The sequence below is a fragment of the Fundulus heteroclitus genome, chromosome 6 (assembly GCF_011125445.2).
Source record: "Fundulus heteroclitus isolate FHET01 chromosome 6, MU-UCD_Fhet_4.1, whole genome shotgun sequence".
Taxonomy (NCBI): Eukaryota; Metazoa; Chordata; class Actinopteri; order Cyprinodontiformes; family Fundulidae; genus Fundulus; species Fundulus heteroclitus.
The window spans coordinates 15,160,513-15,187,116 of record NC_046366.1 but is presented as its reverse complement, the minus strand read 5'-3'; the positions used below and the strand labels follow the sequence as shown (position 1 = coordinate 15,187,116).

Sequence of the window (26,604 nt, the reverse complement as noted above, 5' to 3'; positions counted from 1 at the left end):
CAATCTAAAATGGCAAACATTTAAGGTGTAAAGCTCAAATTAAGATGGAACAAAATCGCAGAAATTAGCTTTGATAAGAATTGGTGTAAATAAGCACAAGTCACACTGAAGCACCTTTTAAGAACAATATTCTCAGCTGCCCCCTGATCACTAGGAGGCATCCAAAGTTGAAGATAAGGAAGGATTATGAATTAAAATGTTTTATTTCAATTCTGAAGTGTCTCTAGTAATAGTAATCTAGATTAAAAACATCTTGAACAAAAACTTTGAAATATAGTAAATTAGAAAAGAATCCCTGGCTTCTGCTGTGTGCCAGCTTCCCAACCTACCCTTCTCGTATCATTACAGACATTATCCTTTAAAATCCAAATCAGTTTGCTTTACAAAAATGTATGTAACATGCTAGAACCATTTTTATCGGTAGATCGTCCTTTCCTTGCAGTTTGAGAATTAGACTGTCGTATAACCTCTAGTTTTTACAGCTTTTTATTAAATAGCTGTTTGTATTTGCCCCTGAGTGTGCCTGAGAAGCAGTTCCTCAAAGACACAGCAGCATCTCAGACTGACGGATACAAAGCAGAACCACAACAATGAAAAAATGTTATCACAGGTTTTATATGAGGTTTACTGTTTATTTCCTGGGTTGCCTTGGCCATTTTGTTTTGGTCATCATAAACTAGGAAGCATTCTGTTAAAGAGACAGATTTGTAGAGTGGTAATTGGTAACCTTTGCTGGTCCGGATAAATTAATTATTTCAAGCTTTGAACAGAATGAGGCTCGCAGTGTAATCCAGCTGCTAAAGTAAACTAATGACTCGGACTCCATGACTTCAGCATGACAGATTAAGGAGAGTGATTTCAATTTCCTCAGCTACCCTCTGGCGAAAAGTGTTAATAAGCTGCGCGTTGTGTTTTAAAATAATGATTATAACACAGCAATTAAAATATGTACCTTTTTTTAATTCACATGAAATGATAGCAAACTTTAATTGTCACGTATTGGTGAAAAGCTAAATGCTGCAAACGAGAATAATGCAGGAAATGTCACATTTCAAGATAAATCGACGTCTAGCAGTAAAATGATGCTGGAATGGGACTTCATTGATTCTTAAAGTTTTTTTTCTTCTTTTTTCTTTTTTTAACAATGAACATTTCTTAAATTATTTCAAAAACGTCTAAGTAATCAACGCAGAGGAGTGAGAGCAGGCTGTGTCTGACATCCAGAACAGTAGGGGGCGCTATGCGACTTTGGCATTTCAAGGCAAATTGCGAATAAGAAACAAAGGCGGGGCTAACCAGAGAGAAAAAAAAGCAGATTACAGATTAACCCAGAGGCAAGCGACCGCCGACCGGATAGAGATGAAGGGGCTTCGCTTTTCGCTCCTCGTTTTGGGGCTTTTCTCGCTGTGCTGCGCCGCGGCCGGAGACAGCAGCGGCGTGAAGAAGATGAAGATGCAGTTTGCTACGGGACCTCTGCTTAAATTTCAGATCTGGTAAGACGACGAGCGGAAAAGAAATCTGGCGAGTCATCGCAAGCTAGCTCGAAGAAAGCAGCTAACACCACATTACGGACTAAAGTAGCTAGGCTATGCCGGGTTTTAGTCTCTGTGCAGAAACAGCAGCGACCGAGGAGAACGTTTGCTGTTCTTAGAGAATCCGGAACAAGATGTGAGAAAGTGGCTTTTTTCTCTTCTGACAGCTCCCGCACACATCGGTAACATGGCTCCACTTCCGCAGTGAAACATTGTAAATCCCCGCAAGAACCGCCCAGTTTCTGTGGCTTTAGGTAAACCTGCTTTTTATGTCAGGTGCAGGCGACGTTCACAGAGGGCAGGATTAAACTCGTACAGTTAAAACTTTTGTGTTTTTACAGTTCCTCTCTGAGCACGAAGCTAAAGCTGTAGAAGCAGGTCTGAAAGGTTGAAAGTCAAATTACTAGATTAATATTTGGCCCGAGTAAAAATGTCCCCGGTAAACTTTAAAAGCCGGTTTAGGCAGATTGCACCACTGCGTTTAATTCAGTTTTTTCCCCCACCTTGACCATTTTAACATTTAATCTTTTAACACTCACCTTTCTGACACAAACCCTGATTTGGATAAGGCCTCACGAATATTGTGCTCAGATTCATCATGGTTGTCAATACGATTCTGCTTTCTTTTTGACGTATTATTGCTTGCTCTTAATGAGCAACAAGTGGATATTATTATTATTCATGGTGAGTTTTCCACATTATTTTTATTCCGCTGAGTTGACTGTCGCACATGATTTCTGGCACCAACACGGTGATCAATGCAATAAGAAAAAAAAAAACAGGAAGCTGGAAAAAATATTAGTCCTCATTTACAAAATCTGCCATTATTGATAAAACCATCCAAATTATTATTTTCTTTTTACTGTTAAGACAGAACAAAGCGTCTAACAAACAGCTGCTGGATGTAAAATGAACAAACATAATCTGATTTCTGCAGTTGCTCCTGATTCCCCCAGCAAGCCGTTTCCAGTGTTGTCACGTCCGACGATGAGCCGAGTTCCCTTGATCTGTTCCGTAAACGCGCAGCAGACGGATGCCTGGAGTAGATGCCACTAGTTCATCCAGCGGAGAAAATCTATCTTGATTGACGTTAAAAAATAGGATTTTTGTCAGTTTTGACGAGGACAAGCAGACCATCGACTGCAGTGCAGCTAGTCCCAGTAAATCTGAGCAGTTGCAACAACAAACATAACCGTATCACCCATCTGTAGACTGCATCCATCAGGCTGATGGTTACCATATTTTTTGGACTATAAGGCGCACTAAAAAAAATCCTTAAATAGTCTCAAATTGATGGTGCTCCTTATATATGATTACTGTTGTGCTTACTGACCAATTTTCTGTGGTACAATGCGCTCAGAAATCTGTTAAAATACGTAAGTACGACTTTGGTTAGCAACGAAGTCGCTCTGATCAGTGGATATTCGGAGCATTACGGTACACTTTGTCACTACCTGATCAGACCCCTGAGCTGTCTACAAGACTGCCTGACTGTAATGTCGAAACTAGAAGTGCATTCATGTAAAGGCCCCCCACATACTCGGATGTAGTTCTATTCGTGGAGGTCCGGGCGGACTCTGCGCGTACTGCTACGTGCTGAGCTCAATTTTTATGACTGTAAGCGTCATAAAAAACTTCTCAGAGGCAAGAAGTCTTTAGATCGAACTGTTTTTATATGTAACACCGAGCTTGATACACTGAGCCGCTCCAAGCAGGCGGTCAAAACGACGCGCTGCATCACAGTCCCTCTCTGGCTCTAGATGCTCAGCTAGCTAATCACACATTTTACCATCCATTCTGCCAATATATATTAAGTTGATAGGCATTTAATACAAGTTAAGTTTATTTTGGCCTTATGCTATAAGCAGGGCAGTGTAGTCCAACTACTCTGTCCTCCCGACAGAGACAGATAGAGAGCTGTGTACGTGAAGGGGCGGAGTGATATGGGAAGAATATTTAGTGCGCCTTATAATCCTGTGCGTCTTATGGTCCAAAAAATACGGTAACTTGCTTCGCATGACATGGAGATGGAGCAAGCGGAGGAGTAATCCTTCTTTCGGCGTGTTTTTAGTGGGGAAACACCCAATGTCTTTGCATGGGGAAAAGATGTGAAAGGTTAGACTAGGGCTGGGCAATAAATCGATTTAATCGATTAATTCGAATTTACAATTCTTTAAGATTTCATTTTTGGAAAATCTGGATTTTATTTAGCCAATACACTCATTGGGTTTCCATGAAGAGAACAGCATGTGATGCTGAATATATGTTTAGGCAAATATATTGTCAAAATATTGTTAAGTGGAAACTTTTTTTTACCATAATACGAGGTACTTAATTTACTTATTTACTTTTTTTTTTTAACTTAGTTTGAAGTTCACAAGTGCAGTGAAGCCTGTTCTTAGCTCAATGTGTAATACCACTAGCAGCAAATGTTTTGTTATATTTTCATTGTTTATAATGGCACGGCTGCCATCTTGTTTTACAAGCATGTTTCACAGCTTGTTTTTAGTTGCACTTTGAATTCAGGTCAACTCCCTGACGAAATGCTTGACATAAAAGCAAGGTTTTAAAATAATTTCTTTAATTTCTTTTTATGAAACAAAAAGGAGGAAAAAATCGATTAATCGGATTTGGTATGATAAAATCTGAGATTTATTTTTTAATCCATATCGCCCAGCCCTAGGTCAGACTCACAGGTGCAACTTGGGAGAAAAATGAAAGGTTTGGACTCTAGTTAAATCGTTAAAAAGCAAACAATTGACTGCAGATAATTAGACAACACACATCTGACTGCAGGGGGAAAAGACGAGGAAAGTTCCGGACGTTTTCATTTTCCCGACTTGTTCTCAGCCTCTGTAGATGGAGAGGAAACCAGCTATAGCGGAGCTGGTAGCTGTGAGAGATGTGCTTCAGGTTACGCGATGCTTCTGGAAGAAAACGTAAATCATTTTCCGACATTCGACTGCTGCTACGGGTTAAAATCACCTTTTTTGTAAAATTCGGACCAAATGGCGTTTTTGTCGTCCCTGTAATGCAGTGGAGGAACTGTCCTTCACCGACTGCAGATAAATCTCAGCAGATGCTGATAATTCTGTTGCTTTGCCTCTTGACGTGCTGCCGTTAAAGCTGTACAACCTGTTTTCTTCTCGTCCCGCAGCATTTCCTGAGGGTACAAGCGGGTGTTTGAGGAGTACACGCAGGCCCTGTACCAGCGGTACCCAGACATCCGCATCGAAGGGGAGAATTATCTCCCTATACCCGTCTATCGGTAAGAGACAACCGCCTCTGTCCGCCTTGTTACGAGTGGATTAAGTCCAGCCCAGGATTAGCCGTAATTTGTTTAACAAACGGAGGTTCTGTTGGATCACATCGTTCCCATTCAGGATGCGTCGGCTGGTGCTGAGATGCAGCCGTTAGAGCCCCGCCTCTTCTGGTTTCAGGGGGCTGCTGCGCCTCCAGTAAATGAGAACTTCAAAGGGAATTTAATTTCTTTTGAATGATTATGGCTCACAGCTCACGGAAACCTCAAGAATATTACAGAAAGCCAGTCAAGGGTTTTTAATGCAGAAATATCTGCCCACTGAGAAGTCTTTCTCCTCTCACTCAGGTTTAATATTTTGTTAGTCTTTTTGTAGTTTTTGGATTACATTAACTGTAAACCCTACTAATCTCAACGAACAGAAAAAAAATGCTTGAAGTGTGTGTGTGTGTGTGTATGAGATCTGTCACTTCCACCTTCTGAATTGAATTGCTGAAATTAATTAACTTCTGAATGTCTCTAAGTTATTTCGACCCCTAAAACTAATCAACTTATTTTTTTATTTTCTCATTGGAAAGTTAGATTTTGTATGTTTCTCGTGTTTCTATTTTTCTCCAGGAACCATTTCTCTCATATCTCCTCATTTGGAGTCTTATTACATGATACAATTCTCACATGTGTGAATCAAACGAATCCTGCTCCATTTAAAGAGCATTTTTATAGAAAAGGAGAGCAACAGGTGCTCTTTACATTAGATATGAACTGGAGGATGTAAATAAATAAAGGCAGACATAGTGGAACCTTAGTCCCATTAGGTTTGGCCACAGTTAAACATGGGAGGGGGGGGGGGGGGGGTTGCTGGGACTCCTGGGGCTTCATCTCAGCGACTTAATGAGCACACAAGAGATCGGCTGCATTGAGGAGAGGAGACTGTATCTCATCACATGCTTCAAATTCTCCGCGCATCATTTCTTTGAGTTCTTGTAAAGTTGGTGTTGCGTCACGGTGAGAATAAGATTCTCCTACCGATAAACGTCGTTTTACCAGTTCTGCTTTAAAATGTTTGAGATCTTTGCAGCTGTCGTCATCGATTTCAGGGTCCATCTTCTGGTTAAGTTCAGATCATAAGCTTAGCGCTGTGTTTTACCCCTTTAAGTATAGACGTGCACAGAGTCCTGGATCAGGGTAGAGATGGTGGCTGTGCAGACCAGCAAATAATGACAGGATGCAACGATCCACACAGGCTCCACATGAAACGGAACCGCCTGCAGGAATATCTGTGTGGAGCTCAGGGCTGGCCGTCGCTGAGTCACTGAGATACGGCTCTGATAATCTCATAGCTGTGGTCTAACCAGGACTTCCAGATTTCATTTCACAGCCGGATGATGACGATGATGATTTACTATCTGCACATTGTGTTGGCTACATGTTTCAGACAAAGGAGGAACTGCTAAATGCAGCATGATGCTACGTCTGATGATGCACCCGATTTAAAGTACCCAGCATCAGCAGCATTAAGAAAAAAAATTAGAGTTTAAAGAGAAAATGGGAAAGTTGGAGGAAGGACGCGTCCGTTATGTAAATAAATTAGCGGCAGAGAGACTGCCCACATGTAGAGCAGACAGCTTTATATTTCCTGAGCTGCGGTTCTGGATCCAGGAGGTCCGTTTCTGACGGGTTTGTGTTTTTATTTCCTCAGACACATTGCTTCCTTCCTGTCCATATTCAAACTACTGGTGATCGGGCTGATTATAGTCGGCAGGGATCCATTTGCTCTCCTCGGTGTTCAAGCGCCGGGGATCTGGGAGTGGGGCCAGCAAAATAAGGTGAGGATTCCTGCATTTCATTTTTTTTTAAGTCATACACTAGAATTGGAGGGAAATCGGTATTAGGGCGTGCGTCTACGCTTCAAAGAAAACAAAACGTCATCATTAGCTCTCTGACAGAGCTCTGCTCGGCTATATGATGTTCACTTTTGCTTAGATCACCACGGGGGAGTATGGCATCACAATACACACTAGTTACCCTTTGAAACAGAAATCTGAGATCAGTGTTTGGTAAGTGGAACCATTAGACTTTGCGTTGGACACTAGTTTTAACGACCGTTAAAAAATGTGAGGTCAGAGAAAGCAAAGTGGTTTCACTCATGGCAGCAGAGCACATGGTCTAATCCCATCAACCAATCAGGAGAGCTCTCATGCAGTCTAGAACATGGCAGTCTAGAACATGGCAGAGCTACATCAGGATTTTCTGTCAGGCTAAAAAAGGAAAGGAAAGTTGCCTATTAAAATAATTTATTCCTCAGCTTTATTCTGCCAGCATCTTTCCTTCTACCCATCGCTTTATGGGTCTGTTCTACCCTCCAATTTATTTATTCATCCATCAATCCTCACAACAGTCCATCTGTTTATATACTGTCCATCCAGCTATTTATTCATCCGTCTATCCATCTATTAGCCTTTCTGTCGTTCCTCCACCCACCATTAGCCTTTCCATCTTCCATCCATCAGCCTCTCTTCCTCCTCCTCCTCTGTTTTGAAGGCTGCACATTTAAAGCCCTGTAGATTTGTTTGCATTTATTCTTTTAAAATCTGCTAAAAATGAATAAGAGGTCTGGAAACCGAAAATGTGCATCACACGGCTTCAGGAATTTTTAGATCTGAATGCGTGAGTTTGAATTTATGATGGCTTTTCTCTTTTCCTCAGCTTTTAACCTAGTGTTGGCTCTTTTTGTCAGATATACGCCTGCATGATGGTGTTCTTCTTCAGCAACATGATTGAAAACCAGATGATGTCAACCGGAGCGTTTGAGATCACGTTAAACGGTGAGCTTTTCGTTTAACAGCTTTTCTTCAGGGAATACCTCTTAACCTCATCTTTTCCGGTTTGGGATATTAAGATCATTCCGTTATTAAATTGGATTTGTGGACTCCTGTAAAATAAAGCTACACGTCAGCAACCTTTACTGTCTGACGCTGTGATACTGCTCTGTATAATGGAAAGGTTTTTTTGTTGTTGTTGTTTTAGACGTACCAGTGTGGTCCAAGCTGGAGTCGGGTCACCTGCCCTCCATGCAGCAGCTCGTTCAGATCCTGGACAACGAGATGAAGATGAACGTTCACATGAACACAAAAACGCACCACCACTCCTAACCCTACCGTTCAAATCCTGGCTGGAGCTGAAAGCCCCTCCATGTACGTTTTGCTCTAAAGCCCCGTTAACCTCAGCTGCCTTTTTTTTTTTTTTTTTTTATTTGCCGAGCTCGTTTCCTTTAACCCGCACCGGCTCCTCCTTCTCTCCAGGTCGGCGGTGGGTTCTCTCTGTGGGCCGTGAAGTGATGCTTATGAACGTCTGCGCTGAAGGCAGGAGGACTGCTGGCACAGACTGGATGCTCCCATCACTCTTCACCTCGCTCCGTAGAGATGTCCTGCCCCTGACGCCAGAGCGGGATCCACGGCAACAGTTTAGGCCGTTCTCTTGCGTTCTCCAACTATCCGTGCTACTGCAGAGTTCATCCAGGCGATTAGTGGTCCACCGAGGAGAGATTTAACATTGATTATCGTAGTCTTTAACTTGTTGCATATAATTGATATGTGAATTAAAAAAAAACGACTAAAGTTATTTGTACCAATGAGCCATATGTAGTGTTTCATTCAGAGTAGATGATAGTATAGCAAACGCACCAATTAGGATCTGTAATTATTGTCGTGAAAATGCCATTCTCACCATGTCTGGGAAAGATTTCTGAATAATTTTTATATTTACATACGTCGGAGGAAGCTGAGAAGATTAATAAAACATTGTAACGATTTCTGTGTGACGCTGAGTATTTGTGGATTTAAGTCTTTTGTTTTTATCTTTTTTTTTTTTAAGTTAATTTCTCATCTCGATTGTATAAAGTTGATAAAGAGAACAAAAATGTTCTTTACTGTATGTCTGAGAAAAGGAAAGGCATGAAATGTTACTGGAGAGAAAAAGGCTGGGAGGTAAAAAGATAAAAATCCAGTTGGTCTACTGCCCTAAAGCTGAATATTGTCAGGCCTTGTTGGCATCAAGTTCACCGGTGGTCCGTTTCTGCACATCAGAATATTTGCTGACCTCGGCTTTTATATGCAGGCGTTGGTCAATAGTGTAAATCTGATGAGAGCGAAACTTCATGATGCAGTAGTCTGGGGGTAAAACATCTGGGTGGGTCACAGAAAGCAGTCCGGCCGCTCATGTTTATGCAATCAGGAAGACTTCAGGCTCTTATTTCATTAGATGAAGCAAATTAGATATCAAGACTTATAAGGTACAGAGAGAGGTTATGTATTGTGAAATATATATATATATATATATATATATATATATATATATATATATATATATATATATATATATATATATATATATATATATATATATATATATATATAAAAAAAAAAAAGCTTGAGGAATTGAAAGTGTTATTGTTCCTTTAAATACTCACAAAAAGCTCAGGAATGACAATAATGGACCAGAATCGCTTTATTTTATTTTGAATTGTGTAAGGGTGTTGGTCTATTAATGCTACGAAAGCACACAGATGCATCTCAGATTAGAATGTTATAAAGTACACTTTATTGTTTAATCGTTACATGGTGACAGTTTACCGTTTGGCACCTAATTCTGCTCAATTGCTGGAAACCAGAAAAAAATAAATAAAAATTCAATACTGTTATGACCCACACATCACTGGGATGGCTGCTGACTTGAAATTTCTCTCCTCGACACCCTCCAAATGAAGGGTATGCGTCAAAAGTGCTGGATCTGCATAATTTCATGGATTGTTTAAAGGGTGCAACCATAGACATAATATAAGAGTAGACGCGTCATTGGGCGGGTTCTGCCTATGCTGCGATGCGTCAGAGCGTCCGCTATCCTTAATGTGGCAAATATGCAGTTACTCAATCACTTAAACAGTATCAGAGGGACTTTAATCTCTGAATATACTTTGTATTCGTAGTATTTTTGTTTTTGTAATATTACAAGTTTATTTTCGTATCCCTTTAGCTTCATTCTCCTGAATTTATTCTCCTAAAGAATAAAAATATTTAACATAATCTAACCTGGCCCTGTTACTCCAGGAGTGAAATAATTCTGCAAACTGTGACTATTCTGGAAATGTTCATTCTTAATTCTCACAATATGACGTTTTTCTCATAACATTATCACTTTTGTGGTTTTTTTTTTTTTTTTTTACTTTATTGACCTAGGACTTTTTTTCTCTTATTAATTTTACCTCTTTAATACTCCCCCAAAAAGTCTGTTCCTAAAGGTTTACATGTGACACGGTTTTATGAAATAATGAAGACCACAATGTTTAGATTTAACAAATTGATCATTATATTCACAACACATACACATGTGTGTATATATATATATATATATATATATATATATATATATATATATATATATATATAGAAGACAGATACAAATAGTGAAATCAGCCAGAATACATTTCCATGCAGCACAGGAATGAGGCATCATTTCTGATTCACGTTCACAATAACAGAACTCAACTTTTTTCTGCCACATACAATATGGCGGTGACGTTGACGTGCGAACCTGCGGCCTATGACGCGTCTACGTATATGAATCTACGTCTACGTATATGATGTCTGTGGGTGCAACCTGGGCTTCATTTACACCTGAGCAGAGCCACAGGCTGATGCAGTCAACTGTAGTAAAATAATGCTGCACAGGACATGGATATTCTTTTCAGTAGATTTCAATTTCCCTATCAAAATTACTTATTTTTATAGTACTCTGATATAATAATCTAATGTCGGGGCTTAATTTGAGGTTTTCGTTAGCTATAAGCCACAATGATATCTCTGGGTGTAATTGATCCAACAGTTTCAGTTGATGTTTAAATTTATGGAGATGTAGCTGTGTACCAGAATCTATTGTAAACTCAACCATCGTACATCAGCAGTCCTTCAGGCACCCACGGATGAAGGCTTTGTCCCCATCAGTCAACCCTTCGTCTCCACCAACTCCCAGAAGTCTTCGAGCAGCAACATGGAGGCGCGGAGTGAGCTTGATCTCGGGAGACCGACGATTGGATGGCGCTCCCAGGCATCGGTGAAGATGCTGGATCGCCAGGTGGATCTTCATCTGGGTTACCAACACCAACATCTCCTCCTTCACACCCGCTGACCTGGAACCAGCCGCTCTATGTTCTCCCTGAATTCAATCAGAAAGCATCAGAATTGCCTTTTTTTCCTTGTTTTTAGTTTGTGATGCAGTGTATTTAAGAAGTGAAGACTCCAGTTTGCAATCGTATCAGTTATTTTGTAAAACATTCATACTATCAAGTATCTTACTTTTTTTCATAAATTTGGAAGGAACATAGTTAAAATGAGGAAACGATGCATTGGTTTTACCTGGGTACAGCAGGGACCCACACTGAACTTTGCCTGCTGCCCTCTGGACAAGAAGGACACAAACACCTTTCGGTCCACAGAGACTCGTACTCCGATGCTTTGGTTGAGCATCAGGGCGATGGGCTGAATGGAGGCTTTACCCCCGCTCCATCTCCACCGGCGTGTTTTGGCCCCAGCATCATTCAAGCACTGACCACCGGATGCGTTCAGGGCCAGCCTGCAGCACAGACACAAACACATTCACATGGATGTCCACAGTCAAGCACCTGACTGTGAAAAGAAAAATATAGCTTTATCGGAAGCATGCACGAAGCGACATCTTCCCTGTTTTAATATCAGCTGAAAATGAAAGGAGCAGTAAGTGAACATTTACCATATGGTGCCATTGCTGTGGTAACATGCTGCCCTGCCATCACACTGGAAGACGGCTCTAAGAGGCTGACGGGGAGCGCTGATGTCGTCATAAACAAGGCAGACTCTGCCTTTGTGTCTGGAGACCACAACGATGACGGCCAACAGGCCTGAAGGATAGCTGTGAGTGACCCTTCTGATAAGGACAGGGGCGCGCACTGCAGTGTGTCATGTACTGAACACAATCGGACCTTTAACGTCTAAAGGCATCCTTTATTTTTGAAAAGTCAACTCAATGATTACATTGTTTTCATACATGATCACAATTCTTTCTAAAGTACTTTCCATGTGTCTGGATACAAGACCTGAGCAGAGCCATCTGGGAAAGCGTCCAGGAACTTTTTGCCACTGGAATAAAACTTCTGCAGAAATCCTCTCCCCTGATTCAGAAGAAAATGTTATTAAATCCTTATGTATGCATCTGCTATGATTAATAGTACAATAAATACATAACTGAGTCGGTTTATTCAAAATCAGAGGACTTGCTTGTGAGGATAAGTAGATAAACACACTTTTATGCAGTTATACGCCTATGAACCAAGTGAAGATTAGACATTAGACAAACTTTATTGTCATTTTGTAGGCACAGAGTGTACAAAACAAAATTTCGTTGCATACAGCTTACGACACTGTAATGGGATTGCAAATTAGTCTAAGAAACAGCATTTTGGTTGTTTCTTCAGCTTTTGGCTCAAATATTTTTACAACCTGACCTAAAAAGCTACAAACTCCACTTTCTACCAAAAAAACTTTTTTGAACCCTGATTGACCACGAGGGGGCGATATTTACAGTCAATACAATCAGGTAATGTCCAATGGAGTGAGCGAATGCCTTCAAAACTTCAGGCTGTGCTGTTTACAGGAGTGAACTCAGTAATTTATGGTCACCTGGTAGTGGCCTAAACCAAAGTGAGCTGGACTGTGATCACATTGAGGTTGGGACGCTTGTTCGTCTTGTTTCACTGTCAAAGCCTCTTCAGTGTCCTCTCCCAGGTGCACCTTCCAGCAGTCCTTCCAAGGAGGGCAGGAGAGTCTGAAGTGAAGGGCGTTTGCTGCAGAGGAAGCTAAACGTGGAAGTGTAACACTGTCAGCATGTTGGATTTTCTACCCACGGGCCAAATGAAAGAAGCAAAACTGTGCAAGCGTGTCACACACCTAAAGTGCCAGAGTGCATTTAGCCGACTGGGTACTTACTGGTCTCTGCTGCATGTCGATTGGTGTGATTGGTGGCGGTTCTCAGACGTGATTGTGTTCTGTAAAAGTGTGCTTTTTGCATAACTCTTGGCATTACACTACATTGATCATTAGTGTCCTTAGGAATGCAATCATTTCATTTCAGTGATTTACCCCAGTCCACTTTTAAAGCCGACGGTGAACCGATTGCGATCTTCCATCTCCTTGCTCGGACAGAAGCTCTCTCTGCTTTCCGTTGCTGGCTGGTCATTCTCCGACATCAGATTACAAATCCTCCCCTCACATCCAGCCTCAAACAGGAATCTCTTTATCTTCAGCTTCTGGCACAGATGCTGGCGCTGGGCACAGCAGAACCGTGGCGCTATCTAGGATGTGCATCAATTCATATCTAAGATTATTTCTAGTATCCAGATGTGGATTTAAGGGAACGTGATTTACTGCCTCACACACCTCTGGATCCTGTATCCCTGGTGAATCCAGTGAGGGGTAGGGATTTTCCCCACAATAGGCACACTTTATTGGGGAGTTTCTTTGCTGCTGGACCTGGATAACAGGATTATGGTGGGACAATCTGTAAAATTGTGCAGCTATGGATAAAAATGTACAACAAGAGATGAATAGTGACCCTCACCTCTGGGAGGGATGCCAGTATGTCCATGCTTTCAGGCTCCCGACTGTACTTCAGAACTCCTGCCCCTCTGGTGAAATGGGTTGGCGGGTCACTAACAAACCGTGAGCTTGCTTTTTGTGTCCTCTAGCCAAACACAAGTAAAAACAGGGGAAACAAATAAATAAAAGAAACCAGTCATATATCATAAATAGATTGATTTATTCTCTAGAGCTTAAATGGTCTTACTTGCTCATCTGACACAGACATTGGACTGTATTCCAGTGATGCAAAGGAGTCTGCTGTAAAACAGTTATATCACACTCTTAACAAAAAATGTGCTTAAAAATGGCCCTTCTGCATAACTTTGTGCAATTTCCAGAGAGATTCCGGTGAACGCACGTCGAGCCGACTCTCGGGACAAACCGGGCTTCCTCATTTCCCTCTCGGTTGAAAGGAACAAGCATAGTAAAAGTAAACAAATTAAATGAAATAGACAAGTGGAATGTAATGTCATATATGTGTAGAAGAGGAGTGTATATATTTAAGGAAACCCACTTTTTACATCCCTCCTGAGTACTGGATGCTGTGAAAAACTGAAATCAAATTTTAGCTCTTTAATATGTTTTTTTTTTTTCAAAATGTAAGATATAAAGATGAATCATGATAGGTTTAAGTAATCTTTTAAATGTACCTACAGACTTCTTGAGACCATAACAGGCTTTAATATCAAGGTTTTTCCCAACCTGACGTGAATCTGTGGAAGGTTAAGGTGATGGCAAGGAGCTCTTCCAGCCTTAAAGATTTGGAGCTCATGCATCATCAGAGAAAAATCATCAAAATGCCACTGGAAACCCACCAACATCTGGACAGCATTTATCAGAAGGGCTTCATAGTCTAATGTCAATAAACGTTCTATTAATTTTTGAGAATGGTATAAAAAATACGAGCACAAACTGCACATTAAAACCCAACAGTCTATATGTTTTTTGATACAAATATCAAAAAGAGAAACAAGGTCGACTCACCAGAGCGTTGGTTGGATGTGTCGCAAGCTTCACTCTGCCTAGTGTTGTTAGTAACCTTGGAGAAATGGCTGCCAGGTGTAACAATACCTCTCTTATTGGCTCCTGGCTGACTGCTTTGTGCACTAATTTACCCTTTTTTTTTGTTTAACTTTACGTCTGAGTAGACCTGTCCTGTTGGCCAGCGGTTCTCAACCCTGATCCTCATGTCGGCCTGTCCTGCATGTTTTAGGTTCCTCCTTGCTGCCACACACCTGACTTATATGCAGGGGTGGAACGTAACTAGTTACATTTACTCGTTTTACTGTAGTTAAGTACAATTTGTGTGTTATGTGTACTTTTTAGGTAGTTTACAAAAGCTAATCTTTTACTCGTATTATACCCAGTTACATTTGAAATCACATCAGCTACTGAGTAAAAAAAAAAAAAAAGAATCACCTGAAGCAACAGCAGTAATCCATTGGTTGGGTTTGAGGTCAGTTATCAGATCCCAACATGGAGGCACAGTGGATGCTAGTGGCCCTAACAAAAACACATCAACTACAGCTGAGGTTGACCACAGAGAAAATGAGGAAAACCCATGGCTATACTTAAGGGACCAGTTTAAGCATAAAAAATGCCACAGCTCTATAATGCAATGTAAACTCTTTGCCTAAAAACATTATTTATTTTTTTACTTTTTAACGTAGTCACCGGTGTCCTGATGGTTCACGATACCCATCAGTAATGCGCATACACTGCAATTGAACCTACATAATTGTGGATGTGTTAATTTCAGCGAACCTCCGACTATGAGGATATATGTGTATTAACTGCATCCCTTTCATGATTACAAGAAATGTACAATTATCTAATTATTTATTTTCAGCAAGTGGAGTCATAAATAATTTAATCTTATGATAATTTGTCCACTCTTGTGTAGGATCAAGTTATTAGCATTTAACGCTTTACCCCAAAGTGATCAACAATAAACATGTCAAATAAATCAAAATAGCATACCCCTTTGTAAGCTGTATCGTCCAAGGAACAAGCACCTATCAAATCATTGATACTCCTGCACAATAATTGGTATGCTGTTTCGATATAAACTGACTGACAGCTATAAATATCTGCTACCAGTATGCTATTCTGACAGGGTATGTATGCCACACTGACACAACACTGGACCTAATCTAAGGTTAAAATAACAACATAAGCGCTAACCAGGTGGCATCTTACTACTGCATGCAGGAGTCAATAATTAGACAGTATCTGGTTTATGTTCAAGACTATATACAACCATGTAAACTTGCTAAATAACATATTAAATAATGTAAATAATATCAGTGTTATGTAGTTCTTGTGATTATAATTCATACTGGCTAAAGCTGAAAATAGAGGATCAGACACTGAGGTCGGAGTCAGTTATTTAACACTATTCGATACGGGATTGTGGACAAAGGATGGGATGAAGATCAGTGGAACAAGGAGAAGAATGCTGAGACGGCTCCTTTGATTAAAAACAGTTTGACACCAATATCTGCTTTGTGAAATGCACGAGAACAACGTTCTTCCGCTCACAGAAAAGCAAACGAGTAATTTGTAATTAAAGTACACATTTTAATCAGGTACTTTTCACTTGTTCATAACATTTTACACTTGTGACTTCACATGTATCTAAGTGAAATGCTGTCAAAGCAACTGCACTTTTGCTTGAGTATATTATTTTGCCACTCTTTCCACCTCTGCTTGTGTGAATAAGCGATTAAGAGGCTTCTGCAGCCCCTGATGGACGTCCTTCAATCATTTGAATCAGGTTTGCTGCAACAGAGACAGGGTTGGGACCATTGCTCTGGGCAATAAGGTCCTTCTTGACCACACTCAGGTGTGACCTATCACGCTGATTGAAGCTGATTTGCGGCATCTGATTGGTCCCTGACGCACTGGCGACCAGGTTGAAATAGCAGGCGACACTGCACTTCTCCACAGTGGTTGTGCAGGCAGAGAACAATGGGTAGAGCAGGGAAGGAGCATCCAGCTGCCTGCTTGGCTGCAGCCGTTTTGCTGATGTGTTCTTTAGCGCCTCCTGCGGACTGCCTCGGCCTGAGGAAGTCGCTCAGACAAGTGGCGACGAGAGAAGCTGGGGTCCGAGAAGGAAAGATTGTGTTTGGGGACGTTTTTAAGGTCTTAGCTGGAACCAGAAAAACCTCTTCAAATGCTTCAGTGGACGACGAGGCCGATTATCAGGCGGACTTCGCAGGTATGTTCTCGGTGTCTACAGCAGAAGTTCCACTAATGTGACAGGTTCATTTTGAGGCTTGAATGAGTATGTGCTAGTGGGACACCTAGTGGCCAGCAACATGAAGTGCATCTGCCAATTTTTATCCTTTAGTTGGGGTTAGTAACATTATAGGTGTTGAATATATCCTTCCTCAAATGGCTACACTTTTTAATGAAATTCTGAGACTAGCTGTATCTTAAGTCTAGCAAGGTAAGGAATGCATGGCTGCATAATTCACATGGCAAAACAAGTGAGTGGTCACGGAGGGCAAAGTAGCTGGAAGTGCTTGTCAAGGCCTCAGGTGTCAATCAACTGTCACGATCTGTAGCCTCTGTGGTAAAGCTGCTCAAGTGAAATGAGGATTTCTGCCTTCCCTTTGCAGGCTGGTCCAAGCACACGGACATGGATGAACCTTCCCAGGAGAAATGGAACAGCTTGGCTACCTCTCTCCATTGTTTTGGCGACCACATGAAGTTCAGATCGCTTGGCCCAGAGGCTTCACACCTTTCAGTGATGCAAGGTAAAATGCTAACATCACTAAGTAAATTTTTAACCAAGGAATGTGTACTGATTCTGTAATCCCCCCACAGCAAAAGAGCACCCGGTGCCTCTGTCCATGCTCCCTCCAAGATGTGGCTACAGAATTCATGTGAACACCATGCTGTTGATCATGATTGTCCCATACCATGGCTGCCACATGCTTCAGCAGGTATCTGAAGTTTATTAGCTGTCACAATGAGTTGAATTTTTCCTCTGACTTTGTTTCTTTACAAGGCAATGTTATGAATGTAGTTTTGTGAAATGCAAATAAGAATAAGTTGCTCTGACTCAAATGTAACATTCTGTTTTCATCCCAAGGGTGGAAACTACGTGCTGCCTCTACTCTGGCAAGACCATCCACTGTCCCTGACATGTCCTAAATGGCCCCAGGTTCCGCAGGCGCCCCAGGTTCCGCAGGCGCCCCAGGTTCCGCAGGCGCCCCAGGTTCCGCAGGCGCCCCAGGTTCCGCAGGCGCCCCAGGTTCCGCAGGCGCCCCAGGTTCCGCAGGCGCCCCAGGTTCCGCAGGCGCCCCAGGTTCCGCAGGTTCCGCAGGCGCCCTACTTTGACTTTTATTCTCATCTTTTCCCTTCCTTGGCTGAACCTGCACCACAATATAAATTCCCCTTATACCCATACCCACCTCAATCAACTGCCCCACCTCCAACTAAAGTACCAATTCCCCTTCCTCCATATTTGCCCTCGCAAAACTGGCATCAGTTTCCAGAACTCCCACCCTTCTTGCCTTACCCAACTGAAAAATATCCAGTGGCTCCAACTTCAAGACCAAAGATGACCACTAGTCCCTACACCCCCACAGCATCTCCTGCTACACAGGAAAGCCAAGACTTTTTTAACTACGAACTTTCTTATGAATCTCCAGCAGCGTCTCCTACTGCAGAGCCAAAAGTCCCTTATCCCCAGATTCCTTTTGACCCATATTTCCCTTGGCAACAGTGGCCTCAATTTCCAGTATTTCCTCCCACCTGTCACTACCCTCCTGAAAAATGTCCCAAGGTAGCCATGACTCCTCGGTCTCCTGCACAGTGGTACCCTATGGACTACCCACCACTAATTCCAAATCAGGAAAGCTTTGAACAAATGTTTTATCCTCAACATGGCTAAAATAAACATTAAAACTGCAAACTAATGTGTTCTGTCTTGTTGACGTGTATTCTGAGTGCTCTTCAATGACGTCAATCATGGGTGTGACTATAAATTGTGGACCATGCGCAGTGTTGTGTGAAGCAAAAATAAAGGGGTGATGTGTCGCTTGTAGAAACTTGACGTAGTAGTGTGCGGTTATTCTTCTCTCTATGGCAAAAAAATTAGTTTTAAAGCTGACTATTGTCAGGCCTTGTTGGCATCAAGTTCACCGGTGGTCCGTTTCTGCACATCAAAATATCTGCTGGCCTCGGCTTTTATATGCAGGCGTTGGTCAATAGTGTAAATCTGAGAGCGAAACTTCATGATGCAGTAGTCTGTAGGTCACAGAAAGCAGTCCAGCCACTCATGTTTATGCAATCAGGAAGACTTCATGCTCTTATTTCATTAGATGAAGCAAATTAGATATCAAGACCTAAAAGGTACAGTGAGGTTATGTATTGTCAAATATATATTTTTAAAAAAAGCTTCAGGAATTGGAAGTGTTTAAAATACCCACAAAAAGCTCAGGAATGACAATGTTAGTTTTATTTTGAATTGTGCTAGGGTGTTGGTCTATTCATGCTACGAAAGCACACAGATGCATCTCAGATTAGAATGTTATAAAGTACACTTTGTTTAATCGTTACATGGTGACAGTTTATCGTTTGGCACCTAATTCTGCTCAATTGCTGGAAACCAGGAAAATATATAATCCAACACTTTAATGACCCACACATCACTGGGATGGCTGACTTGACATTTCTCTCCTCGACACCCTCCAAACGAAGGGTATGCGTCAAAAATGCTGGATCCACATAAATTAATGGATTGTTTGAGGGTGAAAGACTATTCAGACAAGCTAAAGGGTGCAACCCGGGCTTCATTTACACCTGAGCAGAGCCACAGGCTGTAGTAAAATAATGCTGCACAGGACATGGATATTCTTTTCAGTAGATTTCAATTTCTCTATCAAAATTACTTATTTTTAATAATATCCTGATATAATAATCTAATGTCGGGGCCTAATTTGAGGTTTTTGTTAGCTATAAGCCACAATGATTTATATCTCTGGGTGTAATTGATCCAACAGTTTCAGTTGATGTTTAAATTTATGGAGATGCAGCTGTGTACCAGAATCTACTGTAAACTCAACCGTCGTACATCAGCAGTCCTTCAGGCACCCACGGATGAAGGCTTTGTCCCCATCGGTCAACCCTTCGTCTCCACCAACTCCCAGAAGTCTTCGCGCAGCAACATGGAGGCGCGGAGTGAGCTTGATCTCTGGAGACCGACGATTGGATGGCGCTCCCAGGCATCGGTGAAGATGCTGGGTCGCCAGGTGGATCTTCATCTGGGTTACCAACACCAACATCTCCTCCTTCACACCCGCTGATCTGGAACCAGCCGCTCTATGTTCTCCCTGAATTCAATCAGAAAGCATCAGAATTGCCTTTTTTTCTTGTTGTTTTTAGTTTGTGATGCAGTGTATTTAAGAAGTCAAGACTCCAGTTTGCAATCTTATAAGTTACTCATTTTGTAAAACATTCATACTATCATGTATCTTACTTTTTTTTTCATAAATCTGGAAGGAAATGATGCATCGTTTTTACCTGAGCACAGCAGGGACCCATGCTGAACTTTGCCTGCTGCCCTCTGGACAAGAAGGACACAAACACCTTTCGGTCCACAGAGACTCGTACTCCGATGCTTTGGTTGAGCATCAGGGCGATGGGCTGAATGGAGGCTTTACCCCCGCTCCTCCAACTCCACCGGCGTGTTTTGGCCCCAGCATCGTTCAAGCACTGACCACCGGATGCGTTCAGGGCCAGCCTGCAGCACGGACACAAACACATTCACATGGATGTCCACAGTCAAGCACCTGACTGTGAAAAGAAAAATATAGCTTTATCGGAAGCATGCACGAAGCGACATCTTCCCTGTTTTAATATCAGCTGAAAATGAAAGGAGCAGTAAGTGAACATTTACCATATGCTGCCATTGCTGTGGTAACATGCTGCCCTGCCATCACACTGGAAGACGGCTCTAAGAGGCTGACGGGGAGCGCTGATGTCGTCATAAACAAGGCAGACTCTGCCTTTGTGTCTGGAGACCACAACGATGACGGCCAACAGGCCTGAAGGATAGCTGCAACCCTTCTGATAAGGACAGGGGCGCGCACTGCAGTGTGTCATGTACTGAACACAATCGGACCTTTAACGTCTAAAGGCATCCTTTATTTTTGAAAAGTCAACTTATCAGTGATTACATTGTTTTCATACATGATCACAATTCTTTCTAAAGTACTTTCCATGTGTCTGGATACAAGACCTGAGCAGAGCCATCCGGGAAAGCGTCCAGGAACTTTTTGCCACTGGAATAAAACTTCTGCAGAAGTCCTCTCCCCTGATTCAGAAGAAAATGTTATTAAATCCTTATGTATGCATCTGCTATGATTAATAGTACACTAAATACATAACTGAGTCGGTTTATTCAAAATCAAAGGACTTGCTTGTGAGGATAGGTAAATAACACACTTTTATGCAGTTATACGCCTATGAACCAAGTGAAGATTAGACATTAGACAAACTTTATTGTCATTTTGTATGCACAGAGTGTACAAAACAAAATTTCGTTGCATACAGCTTACGACACTGTAATGAGATTGCAAGATAGTCTAAGAAACTGCATTTTGGTTGTTTCTTCAGCTTTTGGCTCAAATATTTTTACAACCTGACCTAAAAAGCTACAAACTCCACTTTCTACCAAAAAAACTTTTTTGAATCCTGAATGACCACGAGGGGGCGATATTTACAGTCAATACCATCAGGTAATGTCCAATGGAGTGAGCGAATGCCTTCAAAACTTTAGGCTGTGCTGTTTACAGGAGTGAACTCAGTAATTTCTGGTCACCTGGTAGTGGCCCAAACCAAAGTGAGCTGGACTGTGATCACATTGAGGATGGGACGCTTGTTCGTCTTGTTTCACTGTCAAAGCCTCTTCAGTGTCCTCTCCCAGGTGCACCTTCCAGCAGTCCTTCCAAGGAGGGCAGGAGAGTCTGAAGTGAAGGGCGTTTGCTGCAGGGGAAGCTAAACGTGGAAGTGTAACACTGTCAGCATGTGGGATTTTCTACCCACGGGCCAAATGAAAGAAGCAAAACTGTGCAAGCGTGTCACAAACCTAAAGTGCCAGAGTGCATTTAGCCGACTGGGTACTTACTGGTCTCTGCTGCATGTCGATTGGTGTGATTGGTGGCGGTTCTCAGACCTGATTGTGTTCTGTAAAAGTGTGCTTTTTGCATAACTCTTGGCATTACACTACATTGATCATTAGTGTCCTTAGGAATGCAATCATTTCAGAATGCAGTGATTTACCCCAGTCCGCTTTTAAAGCCGACGGTGAACCGATTGCGATCTTCCATCTCCTTGCTCGGACAGAACCTCTCTCTGCTTTCCGTTGCTGGCTGGTCATTCTCCGACATCAGATTACAAATCCTCCCCTCACATCCAGCCTCAAACAGGAATCTCTTTTTCTCCAGCTTCCGGCACAGATGCTGGCGCTGGGCACAGCAGAACCGTGGCGCTATCTAGGATGTGCATCAATTCATATCTAAGATTATTTCTAGTATCCAGATGTGGATTTAGGGGAACTGCCTCACACACCTCTGGATCCTGCATCTCTGGTGAATCCAGTGAGGGGTAGGGATTTTCCCCACAATAGGCACACTTTATTGGGAAGTTTCTTTGCTGCTGGACCTGGATAACAGGATTATGATGGGACAATCTGTAAAATTGTGCAGCTATGGATAAAAATGTACAACAACAGATAAATAGTGACCTTCACATCTGGGAGGGATGCCAGTATGTCCATGCTTTCAGGCTCCCGACTGTACTTCAGAACTCCTGCCCCTCTGGTGAAATGGGTTGGCGGGTCACTAACAAACCGTGAGCTTGCTTTTTGTGTCCTCTAGCCAAACACAAGTAAAAACAGGGGAAACAAATAAATAAAAGAAACCAGTCATATATCATAAATAGATTGATTTATTCTCTAGAGCGTAAATGGTCTTACTTGCTCATCTGACACAGGCATTGGACTGTATTCCAGTGATGCAAAGGAGTCTGCTGTAAAACAGTTATGTCACACTCTTAACAAAATGTGCTTAAAAATGGCCTTTCTGCATAACTTTGTGCAATTTCCAGAGATGTTCCGGTGAACGCACGTCGAGCCGACTCTCGGGACAAACAGGGCTTCCTCATTTCCCTCTCGGTCAATGCATCAGTGCAGGGTTCCTGATCTCAGAGTGCTGCACTGATCCTTAATGGATCAATCAGATTTTTATTTAAATTGTTAAAAATAAAACAACATGCTTCTGCAAAGGTTAAAAGGAACAAGCATGGGATCAAATGCCACACCATAAAATGGTAAAACTAAGCAAATTCAATGAAATAGACAAGTGGAATGTAATGTCATATATGTATAGCTGAGGAGTGTATATATTTAAGGAAAACCACTTCGTACATCCCTCCTAAGATGTACGAAGTGGCCGTGAAAAACTGAAATCAAATTTTAGCTTTTTAATATGTTTTTTCTTCAAAATGTAAGATATAAAGATGAATCATGATAGGTTTAAGTAATCTTTTAAATGTACCTACAGACTTCTTGAGACCATAACAGGCTTTAATATCAAGGTTTTTCCCAACCTGACGTGAATCTGTGGAAGGTTAAGGCGATGGCAAGGAGCTCTTCCAGCCTTAAAGATTTGGAGCTCATGCATCATCAGAGAAAAATCAGCAAAATACCAGTGGAAACCCACCAAAAGCTGGACAGCATTTATCAGAAGGGCTTCATAGTCTAATGCCAATAAACGTTCTTTTATTGATTTTTGAGAATGGTATAAAAATACAAGCCCAAACTGCGGATAAAACTCAACAGTCTATATGGTTTTAGATACAAATATCAAAAAGAGAAACAAGGTCGACTCACCAGAGCGTTGGTTGGATGTGTCGCAAGCTTCACTCTGCCTGGTGTTGTTAGTAACCTTGGAGAAATGGCTGCTAGGTATAATGGCTCCTGGCTGACTGCTTTGTGCACTAATTCACCCTTTTTTTGTTTAACTTTACATCTGAGTAGACCTGTCCTGTTGGCCAGCAGTTCTCAACCCTGGTCCTCATGTCGGCCTGTCCTGCATGTTTTAGGTTCCTCCTTGCTGCCACACACCTGACTTATATGCAGGGGTGGAACGTAACTAGTTACATTTACTCGCGTCACTGTAATTAAGTACAATTTGTGTGTTATGTGTACTTTTTAGGTAGTTTACAAAAGCTGATCTTTTCTTGTAGTATGATGTCATTTACAGTATGTATTATACTCAGTTACATTTGAAATCACATCACCTACTGAATAAAAAAAAAAAAAATCACCGGAAGCAACAGCAGTAATCCATTGGTTGGGTTTGAGGTCAGTTATCAGATCCCAACATGGAGGCACAGTGGATGCTAGTGGCCCTAACAAAAACACATCAACTGTAGCTGAGGTTGACCACAGAGAAAATGAGGAAAACCCATGGCTATACTTAATGGACCGGTTTAAGCATAAAAGATTCCACAGCTTTATAATGCAACGTAACTTCTTTGCCTGAAAAGATCAAGTTATCTGTACTTAAAATCTCAACATCTAACCTGCGCAATCAAGTGGAGGTAAGTAAGAAATGTTTTAGAGTTTATTGAGAAACTATGCTCGTTGTTCCTGGACAGTGGTGCATGACATGCTAATGTTTTTATTTTATTTATATATTTTTTTACTTTTTAACATAGTCACCGGTGTCTTGATGGTTCACGATACCCATCAGTAATGTGCATACGTTGCAATTAAACCTACATAATTGTAGATGTGTTAATTTCAGCGTACCTCCGACTATGAGGATATATGTGTATTAACTGCATCCCTTTCATGATTACTAGAAATGTACAATTATCTATTTATTTATTTTCAGCAAGTGGAGTCATAAGATAAGTTAATCTTATGGTAATTCGTCCACTCTTGTGTTGGATCAAGTTATTAGCATTTAACGCTTTCCCCCAGAGTGATCAACAATAAACATGTAAAAAAAAAAAATCAAAATAGCATACCCCTTTGTAAGCTGTATCGTCCAAGGAACAAGCACCTATCAAATCATCGATACTCCTGCACAATAATTGATATGTTGTTTCGATAAAGTACCTTAAACTGACTGACAGCTATAGAAATCTGCTACCGGTATGCTATTCTGACACGGTATGTATGCCACACTGACACAACACCGGACCTAATCTAAGGCTAAAATAACAACATAAGCGCTAACCAGGTGGCATCTTACTACTGCATGCAGGAGTCAATAATTAGACAGTATCTGGTTTATGTTCAAGACTATATACGACCATGTAAACTTGTTAGATAGCATATTAAATAATGTAAATAATATCAGTGTTATGTGGTTCTTGTGATTATAATTCATACTGGCTAAAGCTGAAAATAGAGGATCAGACACTGAGTTCGGAGTCAGTTATTTAACACTATTCGATACGGGATGGTGGACAAAGGATGGAATGAAGATCAGAGGAACAAGGAGAAGAATGCTGAGACGGCTCCTTTGATTAAAAACAGTTTGACACCAATATCTGCTTCGTGAAATGCACAAGAACGACGTTCTTCAGCTCACAGAAAAGCAAATATGTAATTTGTAATTAAAGTACACATTTTAATGAGGTACTTTTCACTTGTTCGTAACATTTTACACTTGTAACTTCACGTGTATCTAAGTGAAATGTTGTCAAAGTAACTGCACTTTTGCTTGAGTATATTATTTTGCCACTCTTTCCACCTCTGCTTGTGTGAATGAGCGATTAAGAGGCTTCTGCAGCCCCTGATGGACGTCCTTCAATCATTTGAATCAGGTTTGCTGCAACAGAGACAGGGTTGGGACCATTGCTCTGGGCAATAAGGTCCTTCTTGACCACACTCAGGTGTGACCTATCAGGCTGATTGAAGCTGATTCGCGGCATCTGATTGGTCCCTGACGCCCTGGCGACCAAGTTGAAATAGCAGGCAACACTGTGCTTCTCCACAGTGGATGTGCAGGCAGAGAACAATGGGTAGAGCAGGGAAGGAGCATCCAGCTGCCTGCTTGGCTGCAGCCGTTTTGCTGATGTGTTCTTTAGCGCCGCCTGCGGACTGCCTCGGCCTGAGGAAGTCGCTCAGACGAGTGGCGACGAGCGAAGCTGGGGTCCGAGAAGGAAAGATTGTGTTTGGGGATGTTTTTAAGGTCTTAGCTGGAACCGGAAAAACCTCTTCAAATGCTTCAGTGGATGACGAGGCCGATTATCAGGCGGACTTCGCAGGTATGTTCTCGGTGTCTACAGCATAAGTTCCACTAATGTGACAGGTTCATTGTAGGAGGCTTGAATGAGTATGTGCTAGTGGGACACCTAGTGGCCAACAACATGAAGTGCATCTGCCAATTTTTATCATTTAGTTGGGGTTAGTAACATTGTAGGTGTTGAATATCGTACCTCAAATGGCTACATTTTTTAATGAAATGCTGAGACTAGCTGTATCTTAAGTCTAGCAAGGTAAGGAATGCATGGCTGCATAATTCACATGGCAAAACAAGTGAGTGGTCACGGAGGGCAAAGTAGCTGGAAGTGCTTGTCAAGGCCTCAGGTTTCAATCAACTGTCACGATCTGTAGCCTCTGTGGTAAAGCTGCTCAAGTGAAATGAGGATTTCTGCCTTCCCTTTGCAGGCTGGTCCAAGCACACGGACATGGATGAACCTTCCCAGGAGAAATGGAACAGCTTGGCTACCTCTCTCCATTGTTTTGGCGACCACATGAAGTTCAGATCGCTTGGCCCAGAGGCTTCACACCTTTCAGTGATGCAAGGTAAAATGCTAACATCACTAAGTAAATTTTTAACCAAGGAATGTGTACTGATTCTGTAATCCCCCCACAGCAAAAGAGCACCCGGTGCCTCTGTCCATGCTCCCTCCAAGATGTGGCTACAGAATTCATGTGAACACCATGCTGTTGATCATGATTGTCCCATACCATGGCTGCCACATGCTTCAGCAGGTATCTGAAGTTTATTAGCTGTCACAATGAGTTGAATTTTTCCTCTGACTTTGTTTCTTACCAGAGCTATAAGGCAATGCTATGAATGTAGTTTTGCGAAATGCAAATAAGAATAAGTCG

The 26,604-nt window shown here is 41.7% G+C and overlaps 4 protein-coding genes and 2 long non-coding RNA genes across 10 annotated transcripts in view; 3 read left to right on the top strand and 3 right to left on the bottom strand.

The window, feature by feature from the left end:
• The first annotated feature begins 1,359 nt into the window (after nt 1–1,359).
• selenot1a (selenoprotein T, 1a) lies at nt 1,360–8,601 on the top strand. Its single transcript, XM_012878951.3, has 6 exons — nt 1,360–1,493; nt 4,690–4,800; nt 6,491–6,617; nt 7,529–7,616; nt 7,819–7,985; nt 8,094–8,601. The coding sequence occupies exons 1-5, from the start codon at nt 1,360–1,362 to the stop codon at nt 7,941–7,943; spliced, it is 585 nt and encodes a 194-aa protein (XP_012734405.1). The 3' UTR covers nt 7,944–7,985; nt 8,094–8,601.
• A 3,724-nt stretch (nt 8,602–12,325) lies between these two features.
• On the bottom strand, nt 12,326–13,051 carry LOC118563440. Its single transcript, XR_004931220.1, has 3 exons — nt 12,960–13,051; nt 12,807–12,865; nt 12,326–12,676 (listed from the first exon to the last, which is right to left on the bottom strand). It is a non-coding gene; the product is annotated as an uncharacterized LOC118563440 (long non-coding RNA).
• LOC118563439 lies at nt 13,047–13,752 on the bottom strand. The gene is made up of 4 exons (XR_004931219.1): nt 13,663–13,752; nt 13,438–13,560; nt 13,257–13,349; nt 13,047–13,171 (listed from the first exon to the last, which is right to left on the bottom strand). It is a non-coding gene; the product is annotated as an uncharacterized LOC118563439 (long non-coding RNA).
• A 2,643-nt stretch (nt 13,753–16,395) lies between these two features.
• LOC118563438 (leucine-rich repeat extensin-like protein 1) lies at nt 16,396–18,464 on the top strand. Of its 5 annotated transcripts, none has more exons than XM_036138157.1 (5): nt 16,396–16,677; nt 17,081–17,218; nt 17,289–17,407; nt 17,557–17,628; nt 17,782–18,464. In XM_036138157.1, the coding sequence occupies exons 1-5, from the start codon at nt 16,428–16,430 to the stop codon at nt 18,358–18,360; spliced, it is 1,158 nt and encodes a 385-aa protein (XP_035994050.1). In that variant the 5' UTR covers nt 16,396–16,427; the 3' UTR covers nt 18,361–18,464. The 5 variants fall into 5 exon arrangements, with proteins under 5 accessions (XP_035994050.1, XP_035994049.1, XP_035994048.1 ...); XM_036138156.1 differs by having other exon boundaries at nt 17,557–17,646; XM_036138155.1 differs by having other exon boundaries at nt 17,557–17,664.
• Nucleotides 18,465–19,543: 1,079 nt separating this feature from the next.
• LOC110369546 (glutamate-rich protein 6) overlaps nt 19,544–26,604 on the bottom strand; it is a 19,582-nt gene continuing 12,521 nt past the window's right edge. The window contains exons 2-11 of the mRNA XM_036137775.1: nt 22,447–22,499; nt 22,222–22,344; nt 22,041–22,133; nt 21,753–21,964; nt 21,598–21,656; nt 21,292–21,467; nt 20,705–20,784; nt 20,368–20,526; nt 19,992–20,211; nt 19,544–19,801 (exon numbers count right to left, since the gene is read on the bottom strand). Coding sequence (XP_035993668.1) covers nt 19,544–19,801; nt 19,992–20,211; nt 20,368–20,526; nt 20,705–20,784; nt 21,292–21,467; nt 21,598–21,656; nt 21,753–21,964; nt 22,041–22,133; nt 22,222–22,344; nt 22,447–22,467 — 1,401 coding nt within the window. The 5' untranslated portion in view covers nt 22,468–22,499. The remainder of the gene's footprint in view (nt 19,802–19,991; nt 20,212–20,367; nt 20,527–20,704; nt 20,785–21,291; nt 21,468–21,597; nt 21,657–21,752; nt 21,965–22,040; nt 22,134–22,221; nt 22,345–22,446; nt 22,500–26,604) is intronic.
• Nucleotides 25,475–26,604, top strand: part of LOC105935902 (protein PELPK1) — a 23,672-nt gene continuing 22,542 nt past the window's right edge. The window contains exons 1-3 of the mRNA XM_036138145.1: nt 25,475–25,754; nt 26,158–26,295; nt 26,366–26,484. Coding sequence (XP_035994038.1) covers nt 25,487–25,754; nt 26,158–26,295; nt 26,366–26,484 — 525 coding nt within the window. The 5' untranslated portion in view covers nt 25,475–25,486. The remainder of the gene's footprint in view (nt 25,755–26,157; nt 26,296–26,365; nt 26,485–26,604) is intronic.